General features: G+C 33.9%; 1 protein-coding gene across 1 annotated transcript in view; it reads left to right on the forward strand.

The window, feature by feature from the left end:
* Positions 1-19,362, forward strand: part of LOC135135493 (tryptophan 5-hydroxylase 1) — a 77,330-nt gene that overhangs the window by 10,653 nt on the left and 47,315 nt on the right. The window contains exon 4 of the mRNA XM_064064559.1: positions 15,333-15,383. Within this exon, the coding sequence (XP_063920629.1) occupies positions 15,333-15,383 (51 nt within the window). The remainder of the gene's footprint in view (positions 1-15,332; positions 15,384-19,362) is intronic.

The raw sequence follows: 19,362 nt of genomic DNA on the forward strand, positions 1-19,362 counted from the left end.
TTCAGGTAAAAGTGTTCGCCTTTTAGAGATAAAAATTATTAAAATTTATGTCCAAATTCGTTGTACGCCTCTGAAAAAAGAGCATCTCTCGTTTCTATAGCAACATTTAATCTTGACAAAAGTTTTATTGTTACAGTTGCTAGGATTTACTAAAATAAATTAATTTTACCTATTTATCTTTCAGTAGCGTCTAGAAAGGTTGGATAAGGGTTAATTCTCCCCTTATAATTTTGATAACACAAAATAAGTTTTTCAGACCTGTTTGACTTCGCGAAGAACTGTCCATTGTGTTGTACGTACCTTTCAATAACACCCTGTATTGTAAATTGATTCTGCTAACCTAAAAAATTTGCGGCTTGGCGTAACTAACATCATCTACCATCCGATTTTGTAACTAAACAGACCAAGACGTCTGTTTTATGTTTTCTAAAAAAATCTCTTGCTGAATTTTTATTTACCCTGTCCATTAGTTTGAATACCAACGTAGGATACTTTATAAAGTAATAAAGAGCTAGGTATATACCAAAATGTGCCCTCAAAATAAAAAGGTTATTTCCACTAATACGTACTCTGTGACTCCCGGTCAATAATATGTACTATCACGGCCAAAAATATAGAAACACCTAAATTGCTTGTTCAAATTTGAACGTTTAACGTATTGTAAGTGCGCATGTGCACGCATTAGTGTAGGTGAGGGCAGTTCATAGATGTTATACTAGTCCAAAAGGTATAAGGTTATAAAGTAGTTGACCGCAAATAAATACCCCCTTTGTGTGGTTCGCACTAAGCTTACCAGTTGGCAATAAATCGTCTTCTAAACATTTCTTCCTCACATTTAACAGGGCCGGCTTTCAAAGCGAGTGATTATTTCGGAACCCTCAGCCGCTGCAGGTAGTAAAGAAATAATGGAGTGGTGGATTTACATATTTAGTGAGAGCCGCCCCTGAAGGAAACCTCAACAGCCGGTCGAGCTGCAGTGGACACGTTATTTACGACCCTAAAACCTTTTCTATTGTAAACAACTTAACTTCGACACAATGGGATAATTTTATGATGGCCATATAACCTTATACCTTTTGGACTACTATAAATTAAGTTACCTAGATATCCGACTACCTAACACTGCGCTGCAGAGAGAAGTGAAGCTTCAAGGTCGAGTGGCCGCCATTTGTCAGAAAGGCAAAACATTGCTGTCAATGTATGATCGCTTGGTAATATATTAGGAAAATAGTGCTAAATATATGCTATATATATATGTATATATGAATTAAAGTATAGTTCCAAAAAGTGTTGGTTTATTAAAAGCGAAATATGCCGGCATCGTGTTCCGCATTTGGGTGTACAAATCGGTTTAAACCAGGAGGAAACGTCCAGTTTTTTGGGTAATTTGCGGTGGATTGCTAAATCGGTTTGTCTTTTTATTATGTGATTTTGTCTTTGGATTTCCCCTGAAAAATGAAAAGCTCTTGGAACAGTGGGTTAGAGTAATGAAAAGAAAAAAAATTACACCAACAAAAGCCAATAAATTGTGTAGTGACCCTTTCACTGAAAGTGATTATTTGGTGCGTCCTGGCACGTATTTACTGCTTAGGTATTTTTTTTTTATTTTAATGACTTCTGATTTATGTAAGAATTGGAAAACTATTTTAATTATTTTTCCTCAATAACGTAACATTTGTAGTATATTTTAAGTTATATGTTCTTTTGTTGTATGTCAGGATTGGCAAGCTAACAATAAAATGTGCACCTGATTTCCTTAGAACAAATAAATAATATTTTACCCTTACTTTTACCATTACCGTAATACGATTCTACAGTATTTTGCCTCTTTGACAAATGGCCGCCATAGGCTTCACTTTACGCGACGCAGTTGCGCATCTAGTAGAGTATAAGGTTAAAATCTATGGGGTAGTTCCATCATTGTATACCATGAAGTTTTTTTTTTCTCATAGTATGTTGGGTTGCATATACATCCTCCAATGGATTGATTTGGACTCGCTAGACGAGGTATAACATTTTTTTGGTTTTTTGTATGAAAAAATGATATTAATATAGATGTATCATACATCAAACTGCAGCTTTTTTCATATTCTAGAGCGCAAGCGTCGTCATCATAAGAAATTTTCGATATATTTCGATATTTTGTAGTTTCGATGATATGTTTTTCAATATTTTGTATATTCGATATTTTGTGAATTCGATATTTAGTTTTTCGATAAATTACATGCGATATTTTCTTTTCGATATTTTGTTTTTCGATAAAGTTTCCGCCACCCGAAAATATCGAGTAGAACAATGAACGAAGTGACGAATGTAACACCATTAATAAATTTAATATTTAATATGTTGTTACTGCTCCATTTTTCCTTATTACAGCATGTAATCTTCTATTCATAGACAAGACCGTGGTCCTTACATAGTTTTCATCAACATCGTGCCAAGCTTGTACTAGGGTAATTGCCCCAGTAATGGACACCCAAGAGAAAATTTGAAATCTAAATAATCTTATTATTATTAATATTCGGTCAAAATCAATTTGTAGCACACCAGATGAAAGCTTATTTAGTGCACTTTCTAACAGTCTGTAAACAAATTACGTAAAACAATAATTGTTATTTTAATATTTTATATTGTGATACTACATCAAATGTGCCAGTAATGGACACAGTTGCGTAGGTAATGAACACATTGTGGGTGAGTAATGGACACTCGGAAAAATGTTAATTTTATTCATATTTATTCATTTCTGGAACAGTAAAATGGCCTCTAGTATTTTTAACCTTTGGCTCGTCTATGACACATACAATATCTTCTTTGAAATAATAAAGAATATCCTCTTTGCTTGGCCACTTCCATACACCTAAACCTGCACTGGTCATAGACTGTATTTCGGCTCCTAGATCATCCTTCTTCAAAATAACACCTGTAAAGGTCCAATGTACGATAAATAATTTGATTAAAACATTATAACTCTTTTTAAATTTTAGTTAAACATAGAACATCTTTTTATATGGAAAGATAAGCATTGGTGGTACTATCTTTCCATCTGCCGAAAATGTAGCCATAACAGTAATCTGCTCTTTTTCAGCAGATACTCTTTGATAAAAATCCTCTTTTGATTTGGTTGGTCCTAAAACGTTTCCACTTTTAGGACAAAGCATGAATCCAGATTCATCTCCATTAAATATTAGGGTGGGATCACGAAGGATGTCTTGAAGGTTATTCTCTTTGAAATAATCTAGAATTTCATCAAACCATCTATGAATACGGTCTTGGGTAACAGCTGCACGAGCTTTAGTCAAAGATTCTGCATGTTTCTGCTTGATTTCTGGATGCCGTTTAAGAAATCCTTCAAACCAAGATCAATCCTTCAAACCCGGTGTTTTAGATTTATTTAAATAGCAAGGTTCTCTACCATTATCTTCCAAGTATTTTTTTACAGACATGATGCGATTGGTTTTGTGTACTGGGAATCCTCTTTTCGCCATGGCCAATATCCATGGAACCAATACGTTTTCTTCATTTTCAAATAACTCTGATGGAGGTCCCATTTTTCTACAACATGGACTGTCTCCTGCCATTTTCCTGATTAGAGTACTACGAGGAACATGGTACTGTTGGGCAGCCTTTTTTTTACTTAGCTCATTTTCTTTCACCGCTTGGATAGCCTTTTGCATGTTCTCCTCCGAATAGCAAAAAAACTTTCTGTTTTTTTCCTTCTTTTTTTCCATTCCCCTTTTGTAGAAAATCACATGTACCTGAATTAGAAACAATCTTAACTTGGTAAGAATTCAATATCGGCATCGGATGACTGGTGTCCATTACTGAATTTTTCTTGTTTAGTAATGGACATCCCACTGTCCATTATTAACACATTATTTAATTTTTTGTTTCAGTACTGGTCACCCCCCGTAAAAATCGTTATTTGTAGGAAATATGTGTTTTCAACCATAAAAATCTGTTTTTAACTTACCTGGTCAAAGATTAAACGTAAACAAATGTTCTCAACAGCAACTACACACAACGTTTGCTCACTTAAAAGATTTAAACTAACGAAGCGCCGGACAACTTGAAACAGCTGTTTTGTCATCATCCATCTTGAAGATTCTCTATTTCAGAAAACGTACTGAAGCTAGCAACGTCAAATCACAGTGGAATATGCGACTTAAACTACTGTAGCATATGGCGTACCCAAATAAGTTATTTTGGCGCAAATTATGAATTTTTTTAATTTTTTCAATTAACAGTGTCCATTACTGGGGCAGTGTCCATTACTAGGGCAATTACCCTATTAATTCCCATTATTCATTTTTTGTCGTATATCTAATACGTTGGGCATTAATTTTTTTCACAGGAAAAGACCAAAAGTTTTCGACAGGGTTTAAGTCGGGACTTCTTGCAGGCCAGTCTAAGACATTCATTTCGTTGTTTTCCATCCATTCTCTAACAATTCTGGCTCTATGAATAGGACAATTGTCTTGTTGAAAAATAAAGTTATTTCCAGGAAACCTTTCTCTAGTAGTTGACAACATAATATCATTTCATATATTTCGGTAAACATCACCAGTTAGACGATTTTTTATATTGACACAGGCCCCTTTTCCTTGTGCGCTTGTCCACGCCCAGACGTTTACCGAAAATTACTTAAATCACAAATATATTTTTGTTCAAAACGTTGATTTCTTGGCCGATACACCCTGATTCTTCCGTTATTGCAAGACTGGAAAGTCTTCTTGTCTGAGAAAACAACTTTATTCCAAAAATCGTCGTCTCTGTCTAAGTATTGAAGAGCGAATCCGATTCTCCTTTCCTTACGTTCTTCAGTTAAAATTGGTTTTCTTGCTGCTGCCCTATTGATATTGAACAACTCGGCGGTCTTAACTCGTCGACGAGCAGTTCTAATTGAACCTGGAAAGTTCACTTCTAGTCGCCCTTCGACCACAGATGAAAATGGTGATTGTTCCATATAATCAACCAGCATGGCATCTTCTTCTATATCGGTTATCTTTGGCCGTCCAGATCCTAAACGACGTTCGACCGTATTATGTTGGTTCCATTTTTTTTTTATTTTAGAAATACAGCTGTAACTAACACCTATGTCAGCTGCAACCCGTCGCAATGACCACTCTTCTTGTAATTTCGCAATGATTCGAGTTTTTTCTTTGGTATTGAAGTGTCTGCGCATTTTTTAAAATTGTCACGAACTGACACTGACTACAATTTTTTTGAACAAAATTGTTACGCCTATGATTTTACAACATCGGAAAGATATTTTCACAAAATAAAAAAAAGTGGTGTTTCCATTTTTTTGGCCGTGATAGTACTTACTATTACTTATTAGTTATTTAGACATCTCGAAACGAAAAGAAAAAACTGCTGTGTGCTATAAATATTTTGAAACAGACTGTATAAATAACTCTGGCCAGAGAAGAGGATTAACTGCAACAGCAGTAACCTCTAAATTTGTGCGTACTGATTTTTGTTCAATATCTTGTTAATTTAAATTTTAACAGGGTAATTTCAATTTGGATTTGCCAAATCACAAGTGCCGTTGCTGTGGTAATTTCGATGACAGTTGTTGCGATTCCCGATATCATTCGTCCTCGCGACTACTGTCATCGCATCTTCCATGGCAACGGGGACTTGCGAAATTGTAAATCCAACTTGAAATTGGCTTGATTCTTTTGACTGTAAAACAATGTTGAAGAGCTTCATTTTCCTGACACTCATTCTATCTTTCAAGACAAAAATAAAATTTATTCAAGTTGATTCACTTAATCAAAGAGAAGTGGATGATCCGAGATATCATTGGAAAAGTTTTAAATTTAAAGTTAAAAAGAATGAATGGCACAAAAATACAAAAGTATTTAGGAGAATTAAAATATCTTGAAGTAGAAAATAAGAAAAACGTAGACGGCAAGTTTAATTTGAATTTGAATTAGAATACTGCGTTACGACTCACACTAGTGACATGTTATTAACCTAATCTGACAAGTTTGTGAAAGTGGTGAGCACGGTGGTATAAGTAAGGTGTTTCAACTCCATTCATAAATTTTCATAAAACGGGCGCTTAAAAACTGGTATCGTAGTAGGTTGTGGGAGCTTAAGATGACCGCCACCATGTGGTAGTTAATTGTACTATTTGCACAATCGACTGACGTTTGACATGACATTTGACGTATATTTCCCCTCATCTTTCAAAAAGATGTCACAAAACCTAACCTATAAAGCTGACATTTGTGACAACTTGCATTCAAGGACATTTTTACGCAAATTTCATTCATTATTGTTGACAGTTTCATCATAGTATCCAGTAGACGGCGCTAGGAACTTTAAGCTCCCGTGGCCTTCTGGGATCTCTTTGAAAAAAGACCATTTTAAACTCGGAGTTCGCAGACCTGTTATATATGGCCGTGGTGGTGAGTGATGACTTATGCCCATTTGAGCATTTGACATTTAACCTTTGAGTGCTGCCAATGTGGGGAAATCTGGCATTTTTCCCAAATCAAAAAAACAATTAAATTTAGTACAAATAAACGCACCGGTTAATAATTAATATAGCATGTCATGGGGAAGACTTTAATAATGAATCAACAAAGGCGATGGCATAGCTATACATTTTAGTTCTCTATTTCTGTCAGACAAATTTTCAGTGGCGGTACGTACAATGAAAATGATTGAGGATAACTTCGTCACCACAATAGTATGAAGCTGCGAATGACTGATAAAAGATATCAAATTATGCTGTTATACGATCCTATGTTCTAAGCTCAGAATCAGTAGGTATTTCTGAGAAACAAAATTATCCATGAACTTTCAGGTTTCAGTTAAGCATCTATTTAGTGGTAAATTACTACGAAAATCATGTTATACATTTATGTGGAAATTTCAAAAATTGGAAATAGTATACGGAAATAAATATCCTGCACATTTTTGTATTATGTATATGTACTTGCCTCCAAAAGGTAATAATGTCCTAAGAAGAGAAATAGAGAAATTCCACAAAGGGATATCTTGAGCTGCAGAAGAAATCAGTGTACAAAATTGGAACTACAGTCTACGACTAATTAAACGTTCACTGAATAAAACACCTGTCTTTTCAAAATGAAAGTATATTTGGAGAAAAAATAAAATTGATTTCATTATATTTCATATTGGGTACTAGGCCATATTGAGTTCAGTCACCTTATTAGTTTCCGTAGTTAAAAACAAATTAAATACAAGTTCTGTCGGATATGTTATGACTATGAGAATTCACTTTAAATTCTCTTATACGAAGAAATTTCGTATAAGGGTTAGAAAATTTGTTGCATTGTACTTACTTGTTTGTAGACCTTCATTCTCCTTTGAACAGCATTTTGGCAATTGCCAATAAACATAACAGCCTGAATTATTTTGGAGTTTCTTTTACCGCATTCAAAAGGGAATGTCAAAATTTAATTTCAAATTAGATTATTTATGCTGTTTGTGCTGTTTGTTATTACTGTATTGCTTAATTGGCGTATATTAAAGTATTATTATTATATTATTATAGACAATTATCCGCAACATTATACAAATAACTCTGCGGGACAGTACAAAATATTTGGTTGTGACTGTTTCAGCCACTAGGACGAGAAAACTAGAGACTATAGAACAAACGATATTACTCGAAGATGGTAAATCTTTTATTCCTAATAGATTTGGATCATATACTACTGCATAACTTCCCTGTGCGTACTTTTGAGCACTGAATTACACATACATTTTTAAGAAGTTACCTAAATTGGAGTGTTTTTGGTGTTTCTTGTCCCAACCTTATTTAACTGAAATTTTTTTTGTAATTTTGATGTAAGTATCCAAAAGTTATAGCCTCTAATGTTTAAAAAGTACTCCTGAAAATCTAAAATAGTTTTTCTTGACAAAATTAAACCTGTTTCTACTGGTTTTCAAGAGTCTCTCATGCCAAAACTGATATTTTTTGATAAAGCAATAAATTCTTGTAAACATTTCAGGGTGTTTTTGTCTTCACGTAAATTAAATTTCTTAATAGCAGAAATAACACATCGAGACGACATAGTACGGAAACGTGTACTTAAAATTTTAGCAGCAGCAGTAGTATAAGCATCACGGTCTGTGTCACACAAAAATTAAACCCTTCTCTTACATCGAAATTTATTAAATTACATGCCAAAGGGATTTTCATTTTGTTAAAGTGATTCAGATTGTATAAATCACTATTTAATTTTGGTGCCAATTTTAATTCGAAAATTTCTTGAAATTCCACAAAATTCTCAGTATATTCTGTTGTAATATTTACAATATTTAAATCCCTTTTTGTGACCAAAATGATTAATTCTTTAATGGGATACGAAATTACTTGTTTCCACCGCTGCGATACTGCACCTACAGCCTGTTACAGAAAAAAGTACATTAATTTTAACTGGTAATAGAACTAATCCAAAGCAATTAAATTTGTAAATAACATTTTGTCGTAAACCCTTTCGTGATTGAGTTAAAATTAGTCAAAGATTTAATACAAATTCACCTACCCGCCCATGGCTAACAAAGCAGTTTCTTGCGGAGAGGGATAAGAAATGAACACAACACGGAACAAAAAATGTACTTAAACATTTGAATGCAAGGCTGTAATAGATAATGGAGACCTACCTTGAAAATCTTGAAATCGCCAAAAACTTCATAATAAATGTTCAAAGTGGCCACCATTATTGTCTAGACAACACCAAAGACGGCGACGAAATGAGTCTTTGACTCTTTGTAACATAATTTCATTGTTTCTAATTGTTTCAGCAGCACGTATCACTCATTCCCGCATAATTTCAAAAATATCAAAATTCTTTATGCTTGCACTGCTAGCACCATGTCCATGTATTCACTGTTCGAATAGCGGGGCATAACTTCACACAACGAAAAGTGAAAACACCACAAAGGAAAGTCAAAAAGGAACTAACTGTTTTGAAGCTGATAAAACGTTATCGCTAGCCAACTCGCCAAAAAATTGGGTAAAAACAAACACTTTCCACCTGATGCATCGAAAGTGAAATTCACGGTCAAAAATTGAAGAAATGCATGGCCGGCTCGTTAAATAATGGGTGGGTAAAACTGTGACAAAAAAAATTCGTTTTTGAAAAAATGCCAAATAGAAAAATGTTTTCTGTTGACGAGTTCTGTTCGTGGTTAAATTTAATGTACTTTTTTCTGTAACACGTTGTATAATGATAACATTGATAACTAAAGAATGAGTGGCTATTGTTCAAATTTTTTCAAGGGTTTCATATCCTAATACGATAGAGGAAGTTGTGCAGTATTGCTTTCCAAGTGTTAAAGCTGTTTTAACTAAATATAAACAACAATCTTTTTCATAATCTTTAATGGTATTTAACATTACTAGCATGGTAAAAGGGTTTTTACTGGCGGATAGAAGGATATGACTAGCGAGCCGCAGGCGAGCCAGTCATCTTCTGGAGCCAGTTACCTTCTGGAGCCAGTCACCTTCTGGAGCTAGTCACCTTCTGGAGCCAGTAAAAGCCCGTTACCTTGCGTGTATTGTTAAATATTTTATTTGTTTCTCACTTGTAATAGTAACTATATTAAGTATTAAGAACGGTAAGGGGTGTTTACTGGTCGAAGGCAAAAGTTTGGAGACGCAGCGAAGCGACGTCTCCAATTTGTCTGAGACCAGTAAACCCTCTTAACGTTCGTGATGCTTATACTATTTTTTGTACGACCATCAAAAGATTTGCGTCTTTTTATCAAATTTATAAATTGAAAGAATTTATATCAAACATCAACAAGGTCGCTTTTTAATTTAAAATTTGTTACTATGGTTTTGATTAATATAAACAACTATTTTAAAAATCAGTTTCCATCATAGATAATATAATAATAATATTTGTAATAGATAGGCAACTCCTTATACTGACAAAAGGACAGAGAAAGCAGCGGCCTCTGGTGGGCTGTTCCCCAACAAAACCAGAGTTACAGCCTGCTGGGTTTTTATTTTAATTTTTGTTCCACATAATTTTTATAATAAAACAACATGCATATTTCAGAAAATTAGCTTTAATTTTTTTAATTACAGAATTTATATGTATAATGTTCAACAATGTTCAATGTTTACTCACTTTTTTTTTCTTTTTTCGTAATATTTCTTGGCTGCGATATATATGGCGTCGTCGTTTCGATGGCGGTTTCGTTCATCTTTGCCACTGAGAAATTTATTAATACCACCGGCCCAATTATAACAAACTAACTCAGTGAATTTTGATATTAGAAATTCTTTGATGTCCCCCATATATTCACAATTATCGTTAAATTCGAAGTTCACATTCATTTTCACGTAATTTTTCAATATTTCATAGCCAGATTTTTTGAGCAAAATTTTGGTGTTAGTTTTTGTAGCACGTGATAACAAGAACTTAAACCTATAATAAGCTTCGGAGTACAATATTTCAATTTATTGGGAACCGAATCTTTAAATTCTTTCGCAACAACCAAATCATGCCACTCATTTTTGTTTACCGCTGTTAAATTTTTTTCGCATTTTATGCATGTTTCTATTCCTTTCAATTGTTTAACAACAAAACCACTTACGTAGCCCATGCTAATTTTATCTATATAAGAAAATTCCGGTCCCGGGCTAATCAATAAATTTTCGTCAATTGTTTCTATTTCTTCGGTTTCGTCATCTTCAGATAGGCCTTGCGTTATAAATTGTCTGACGGACGTTAGAATTTCTTCGGAATTATCAATTTCACAATTTGCAGAAATAGAATGAGTAGTAGTTAAATTATTAAACAAAAGAGTTTTAAAATGATTTTTAAATTGGGTCACCGTAGGATTTGTATTTCGAGCTCCTTGTTGACGAATTTGTCCGAAAAAATTTTCTAACGGGTCTTGATTGAAAACCCGAGGCTTAAAAAACGTTAAACCATGACTTTTCAAAATTTTGAAAATTTCTTCGAATCCATTTAAGGTGATTTCCCAATTTTTTAAACTTGGCGGAATAAACTTTTTGCCTCCTTTCTCAAAATGCATATTTCGTAGATTATTTCTCGCGCATTGCCAGAACTTTAAATGTTTGGATCGTTCTGTTACTGCACATCTCAAAAAATTCCTTTTCATGGGCTTTAACACCCTTTCGTTTACACTATCAAACAATTTGTTAAAAAAACTAAGGACCTTAGAAGTGCCAATCGCTTCCTCGTCTAAGCCACTGTCTCCAATTTTTGTCATTAGTCCCAGAACCGATGCAACTGTATGGCTAAAAACTTGAGCAGCACATGAGACCTTTATTTTCCTAATTTTTTTGGGATTAACATGACCCTCGGTAAGTTTTGGCATAGCACGTAGATCGCTCGAACACTTGTCCAATTGGTATGCTCTCTGGATGTCTGACCATTGCGCACTTAATGGTTCTTTGTCTTGTATTTTCCAAATTAGTTTATATTTTAAGAGATTATTGCGAATTCCTTTAAGAAGATGCGGAGGATCATATATGTGGATTATTTTCTGCTCGTTAATTTTAAAAAATTTGATTTTGTCTCCAATTTGAACATTAGTTCCAATAGAAGATTTCATTAAATAATTAATCACTGCCTGATTATTCGTCCCTTGGTCACTTTCTGAGGCTATAATTTTTAATCCTGCGTCTTGACACTGTTTTACAACTTGTTTAATTATTCTCGCCAAATCTATTGTTTTCACCGGACCGCTGGAGAAGGTGTACAGAAGGGGCTGTTTCCATTCCCTTTTTATACCCTTAATCATGAAAACGAGAGCCCTATCAGCAATTTTTTCGCTCTTTTTCTCTCCAAAATCCTCAAACCCTTCAAACTCTTTTGAATGCGTGTTCAACGATATATGTGGTTCTATGGAAATTTCGTCAAACATTAGGACACATAGTTTTTCTTGCTGTTTTAAGCCTTTAACTTTTGCGTTTAAGTTGTCAAATAGTGCCTCATTGTAACCCGCTTTAATCGGTATTCTATTGAGTAAGGCCATTATAGTTTTTTTCGAAGGCATAGGAAATATTTTAGAAAAGAGTTTATATGCTCTGTTACTTTGTTTGTTCAAGATGAGACCCATAATTTTGTCATCCAATGTATATCTTCTACCATTAGGATGCACATCGGCTAATCTAATCTGGGTCTTTACGAAATTTGCAACCGTCCGATTCAAAGGCGCTGTCACCTTTTCAACTAGTTCTTCTTTCGAAATTTTTGTCACTTGCTTTTTTTATAAAAATTTTTGGTTTTTGTAAGGCGACATACCTTTCTCCTAAGTTTTTTTGTTAAATTGTAAAGTTTTTTTGCTTCTTCAGGAAGCTCTTTGCTGTACGTAACTCCTGCGATTTTTAAGATTTTTGAAGGAACTTCGTTAACCGATGCAGAGCTTGATGATCTTTTTAAAATGCGTCTTTCACTCAAGGATGGAACTGGGATGGAATCGGGACTGATTTGCTCGGAAGCGGGATCATTTATGGGGTCTGCAATAATAAATAATTGTAGATTCGCCAAAATGTAGTTTTTATTTCACCATGAAAAAGAGAGAAATACGTAAATATGTAAATTTTACCTGCAACCGTGTCTTCTTGAGAAGGAACAGGATCTAAATTTGAATCTGATACAGGAGAATGGAGAGGCAAAAAAAGACTTGGCAACACATCCTTTTTCAGCAACATATTAGAAGACCGATCTTCCACAAGAAAATGCCTGTCACAAATACGGTGGGAGCAATACACCAGGTCTGCATTCTTAACATGAAGATCTTTATCTCCGCAAAGCTCAATCCATCGTTCAAAACGGCTTTTGAATTTACGGGGATTTGGAAAGCGATAGTTAATAATAAAATTCCATATCTTCAAATTAAACAAATATTTTTACCTTATAAAGTCCTTAATTGAACGGGGAACAAACAGTAAAACAAGAAACACCAAACAGCAACACAAAAACAACAATAAAGAGAACGCGAACACCAAAAATATATATAAAAGTAACAAAAACAAAACTAACAGAGCAAATTAATCGAAAAACTCTGGCTCAAAGACCAAGATAGCAGAACAGAACGGTTGGGAAAGCTCGGGAATCAAGACGATAATTAATTTTCGACGTTTCAAGTTGTCAAAGTAACCGAAGCGCTTTTATTTATTATTTTCATAGATATTGTTTTAAATTTAAAAACATGCCGCCAGCACCTCTCGTGGACTGTTCCCCGCACTAAAACGCATGCCCATTTCAATCCTTTGAAGTTCCCGCCCCATGGTTTCCATTTTGACCGCTGTCGATTTAGATTTGATCTGGCTTGATTTCGAATTAATTTTCTTTCCGCGACTATTAGTGAGTGATTTATTTGCTTAAAATATCAATCATGAGTGATTCTGAAAGCGAAAATGTCGAAGTCGAACACGCATGGAATTTAAAATAAAAAAAATCTTGAATGCATGATTACTTACCGTTCAGCTGAACAGTAAGTAATTTACTTACCGTTCGCCTCTTATTAGTTGTTAGTCGTAGCAACCCGTAAACTGAACTTACTGCTATGGAAACCTATACGGTAAATGATCGAAAAAGCGATTGTCGTACAAAAATAACTATTATAAACTACTCCTATTAAAAACTCTAGAAAGTCCAATATTTGAAGAAACATCGTATGAGCTTTAGACGTATTGCCTTGGAAACGCACGTCAGCATGGCACTTGTCATAGTATTTACTGTGTTGTCTACTTCTGTCATTTAGATTTTTCGATTTATCGTTTTCGATGTACTGAAATGAGTGTGGCGCAAGCTATATTACTGATGAAGCAGCAATTGTAAGTGAAAATTTACCTGAATCAATTTTGGCTGTCATTTGAACTTATAATAGTTTAAAATGTTTAAAATACATGGCTGTATGATCAAGAGCAGGGCTGTAAAAATTTTCTGGCTAACCAGTAAAATTTTTACAGGCTATAGCCAGTTAAGTGACATTTTCATGTTGAATACAGTGACTTACTTGGTAAATGATGTTTACAAGTGACGAACAAATAAAAATTTTAACTTTTAAATTCAAATAATAACAAATTTCATGTAATATACCTGGGTAGAATTATTTTCAGACGTAATGTACGTAAAGATGGCAACAGATAATTTAACTTGATTCATAGTAGAATTTAACAAATATCATGACTCCAAGTTTGCATTCTACGTCACTGTCAATTTTGAGTCAAATAAGTGTTCAAATGGCGACAAATTTGTACGCTCACAAATATTCCGAACGTAGACATCCAACAGATAAAATTTTCAAGGCTTGAAATTAAATTATAAACATTTGGCCTGTAGGTAAAGGAAAAAGTGTTTTAACCGATACATATTTAGGCAACGAGACTTGAGTTTTTGAAAATGTTTGCTTTTCACATTGGACAACGGGCAATTGCGAGAGACATTATTTGTGTAAGTCAGTCTTCTGTTTGTCGGATGTTAACAAGTTCCATCCGTATAATGTACAGTTGAAAACGTGAACTACACTGACTTTTCACGAAGATTAGCATTTGTAACTTGTTCGGGGACAACTGCTAAATGATATCATTTCTGTCAGGAACATTTTATTTAATGATAAGTCTAAATTTTCCAACAATGGCACTGTAAACAAACATCAAAATATATTTGTTTATCTCCCCCAAAAAACTGATGTCATCTCAAAATGTTGCCGAATAAATTCTATCTAAAATGTGCAAAACATGATGAGTCTATACTTTTGACTTATCATTGCACTCATATTTTTTTGAAGAATTGCGTATAGAGGGACGACTCAAAAAAATTAATCAATGTGTTAGTCTATTTTTTTCTTTAAATTAAAAGTTACAAAGCCGAATGCTCTGAAATCCTGCAGATGGTTTAAAGTTATTAAAATTATGAGGTCATCACGAAATTTTATAAAGTAAAAACTCATTGGAAATATACGCCTAGCACGCTTCTTCATATTTACTTTAACATTACATACATATATTTATTTGGACTTATAGTGATTCTCATAAAAAAAACAAAATTCGCAACATCAAATTTTATAGTTTTTCGAGAATACTATTTTATTTTCAAACAATTAACATACTTTTGAAACGATTATATCCTGTCTTCTTGCTTCATTAAAAAATTGGCTTGCACTGACTTACCGTGGTTACTAAGATTAACAACCACGATGATTTTCACATAAACGTATTCTGTTTATACTCTGGTTCGCTGTCATAGAAATGAGACTTAAACTTGGGTAACAACGTCATATAATAAGTAGTGTCAGTTATATGACGTTTGAAAATACAATTTTTATAGTTAACTTATACACATATATTATTTTAGTGGGCAGCCAATACCAAAGGTGCAGTATACACCTGAAGAAGTGAAAACCTGGTAAGTAAAACTTTTGTTAACACCATCTGTAGTCTACATCCACAACTAGTTTAACCTTTGGTTACATGCTTGAGTATAGATTTTTATTTCATTGAGACATAATTTAATTTCATAGTTTAATTTTATGGAAAAAACATGATAATTTTTGCCTGGTGAGGGTAAGCTAAGGAAGTATTGTAGTCGAGTGCCTCAGGCGACTAGCTAATTTCATTCTTTCTCAATGTGTCATATCCCCTAGAGTACGAAAAAGTAGATCACTCATTTCCTTTTGTCTGTCTATCCGCTAACTATGTCGATGTTTGTTGGGTAGATAACTCCGAAACGATCGACTGTTGTCAAATTTCACATGTGTGGATATAAATATCGCGTAGATGCTAAAACGTCAACCAAACCTCATCTAATCATCTCCACCAACAATGTGATATCGTCACCTCAAAATTGTAGATAAATGAGTTTTCAATTTTATAAAATGCTCTTAACATATTACTACACGTGCAGTTTCTGAATCCGTGTGGAGCTGATACCCCACATATCCAGATTTCTGGAAAAAATCAAAATTATATAACAACACTTTGTATTTTAACCTTGAAGCTGGTAAACTGAATGCTCTAAAATTTTGCAAACGTTTTAAAGTTAAGCATGGTAAATTGTTAATCAAAATTTACTCTTTTATCGCTTCCCAGAAAGTTAACGACGTCATCCCAAAATTGTGTCCAATAAATTCTACCTAAAATATGCAAAACAATTATATACTTACTTATGGTTTATCGACGCATTCACAGTTTGTTGAATTACTTATATACATATAATATACACATGGTGAGTCAAAAAAATTAATAAATGTGTGAAAATATTTTCCTGAACAGTCAAGAACGGCTTGCCTCATTTGCTCCAAAATTTGAGTATGCAGTACTGTCCTTATTAGTATTATTAGTATTAAAAATTAGCAATACTATTTTTTTCTGACAAAAAATTTCAAACATTATTTTTCTGTCATGTCAAAAATTTTAATGTAGTCTATGCTTTATTGTCATTATTTTGGACAACTGTAATGTCAAATTTTCAAAATTCAAATTTGATGCGCATGCCAACATGCCAGCGGTACCAGAAGCGAACAAAATTAAAGCTATTTATTTCAATCGAACTGCTATGACATACAGTCAACTATCCGAAGTATTGGGAATACCAAGAAGTACCATTCACTCCATTATAAAAAAAAATGAGAAGGACAATTACAATTGACAGACAACGAGGTTTAGAAACATGTCGTACCTCAGCACTTGAAGAAGATGAAATCTTAGTGAACTTGGTGGGAAACAGACCCTTTACCACAGCTGTTGAAGCTGTAAAGGTTTACCCACTTTCCTGCCAGGGTCAGAAACGCGCAACTTCGTCTGAAGCAAAATGGATTGCGGAATCATGTTGCTGCCAAAAAAATGCTTCTTATGCTTCGGCATCGGAAAGCAAGGGTAGGATTTGCACTGAAACATTTAACTGGAGACGAAGCTTTTTGGAGCAGAGTTGTCTTTTCAGACGAAAAAGTTTTTCAGTTGTCTCGCGACAGTTGCATAAAAGTCTATAGGCCTCGAAATAACCGCCACAATGAGCGATACGTGGCTACCAATGAGTAAAACATACGGTTTTCGGTAAATATCTAGGCATGGATTTCTGTCAGCAGTGCCGGCGTCAAGCTCCATAGAGAAGAGCGATTAAATAGCGACTTCTGCATCCAGATTCTCCAAAAATGCCATGCTGCTATCGCTTAGAAGTGTCTTCCCAAATGATGAATTTATATTTCAACAAGATAACTGCCGAGTTCATACTGCTCATAGAGTAGCAGCGTGGTTCGTGGTTCATGATGTAAAATCGCAGCCCAAACCTCAATCCTGTTGAGAATATGTGTGGTCTGTTGGTAAAAAAAACTGCGGCGCCAACGTTAAATTTTTAATAGCAATCTATGCCTTTCGATGCCCAGACGATTGGCTAAGGCTGTAGAAGCTAATGGGGCCATGACAAAACATTAATTGTTTTATTGTTATATTTATTTATGTAATTTACTTAATAAACTGTTATAATTTTGTGTGATAGTATCAAATAACTTATTTACAGTTTTTTGATTTGCCATCTTAGGTTGATTGATTTTATTTTCAGTTTCACAAGCGAATGCACGTGGAACTGTAAACAGACCTCAAATTTTAAAGGCAAATCCGTTATTTAGATTTTGAAAAAAATAATCTATAAATATGCAGTGTACTCAAGAGAATTAATTCTACTTCTTTTAAAATTACCACAATAAATGTGTTACTTCTGATTCACTTCGTTACACCTTCATGTGAGAGTCAAGTGTAATAAAAGTTAAAAATGTCAAATATTTAGGTTAGAAACACCTAAAGATTGCTTTACACTATTTGACGACTGAATGACATTGACGTCTGAAAATTTTAGGAATACTTACAATACTGTTATTTTTAGTATTACACTGCACCAAGTTGCTAAAGTGTCAAAATTTTGTTATGGAAAAACTCACTTGAAACAAACACATAATATGCTTCTTTACCTGTACTTTAACAATCCACACATATCTTTATTTTAACTAATAGGGGTTATCATAAAAAAATATAATTTGCAAATAGTTATTTTTGATTCTAGAATGTGAAATGATTCTTTTGCATTTGAGAATGCAAGTTATTTTGCGATTTTATTTTTCCAAAATACAAAAGCATTTCGCAAGCGAGTATCAAACACCGTATGACACCTAACAAGAATTATTGTCGATTTCGAAATTGCGACTATCAACGCAATCAAAACAACATTCGGCGCAGGAACTGAGATTGTTGCGTGCTCATTCCATCTAAGCCAGAATTTGTGGCGAAAATACAGCAGTTTCATCTGACCGAACGATACAAAAACAATGCGGATTTCAGGTTGAACTGTGTTTATTAAGTTGTTGTGTTATTATTGTTCCTTCTTAAATGCATACATATATGCGGTATTTCAGTGTGTGTATTTTTATTTATTTACTAGCTGACCCGGTGAACTTCGTTTCACCTACAATTTAATTTTGCATCTGCAAAACCGAATGCTTTGAAAACTTGCAGATGTTTTAAACATATGATAAGCATAATAAATTTTTATTCAAAATATATTTACTTATCCCCTCCAAAAAATTGATGAAGTCAGCCCAAAATTTTGCCAAATGAATCCTATCTAAAATGTCCAAAATAGGATGAGACTATACTTGTGATTTAGCATTCCATTCATATTTTTAGTTCCCGAGCATAAGCAAAGGAAGTATTGTAATCGAGTCCGTCGGCCGACTCTCTACTTTTACGTTTCCTCGATCTTTCATGACCCCTAGAAGACGAAGAAATAGGTCTCCCATTTCCGTCTGTCTGTCCGTCTGTCCGTCTGTCTGCCGTCCCGGATTTTTATTAGACAGAAAATCTCCGAAAGTACTGGACCGATTGTTGTGAAATTTTGTAGTTATATTACGAATATCATGTAGATGGTAAAACGCTAACCAAAATTTGTCTAATCATCCCCACCACTAATGTGATGACGTCACTTCAAAATTGTACATAGTAAATGGGTTTTAAATTGTATAAAATAATATAGTCCTAAACATGTATTTTACGACTCCGAATTGAGTTTTTACCCGAAACGTCCAGATTTTTGGAAAAAAAATCAAAATTATAAAACAACATTTTGCAATTTAATTTTGAATCTGCTAATCCCAATGTTTTGAAATGTTGCAGATGTTTTAAGGCTAAAGAGCATCATAAATCTTTACTCAAAATATATTTGGATATCCCCTCCAAAAACTTGATGACGTCAGCTCAAAAGTTTGCAAAATAAATCCTATGTAAAATGTACAAAATATGATGAGTGTGCTTGTGCTATATCACTCCATTCATATTTTTTGGATTTGCGTATACAGGGTGACTCAAAAAAATTAATGAATGCGTAAATTTATTTTACT

Source organism: Zophobas morio, unplaced genomic scaffold (genome assembly GCF_036711695.1).
Source record: "Zophobas morio isolate AGI-343-1 ecotype UQ-CSIRO unplaced genomic scaffold, CSIRO_AGI_Zmor_V1 ptg000024l, whole genome shotgun sequence".
Classification (NCBI taxonomy): domain Eukaryota; kingdom Metazoa; phylum Arthropoda; class Insecta; order Coleoptera; family Tenebrionidae; genus Zophobas; species Zophobas morio.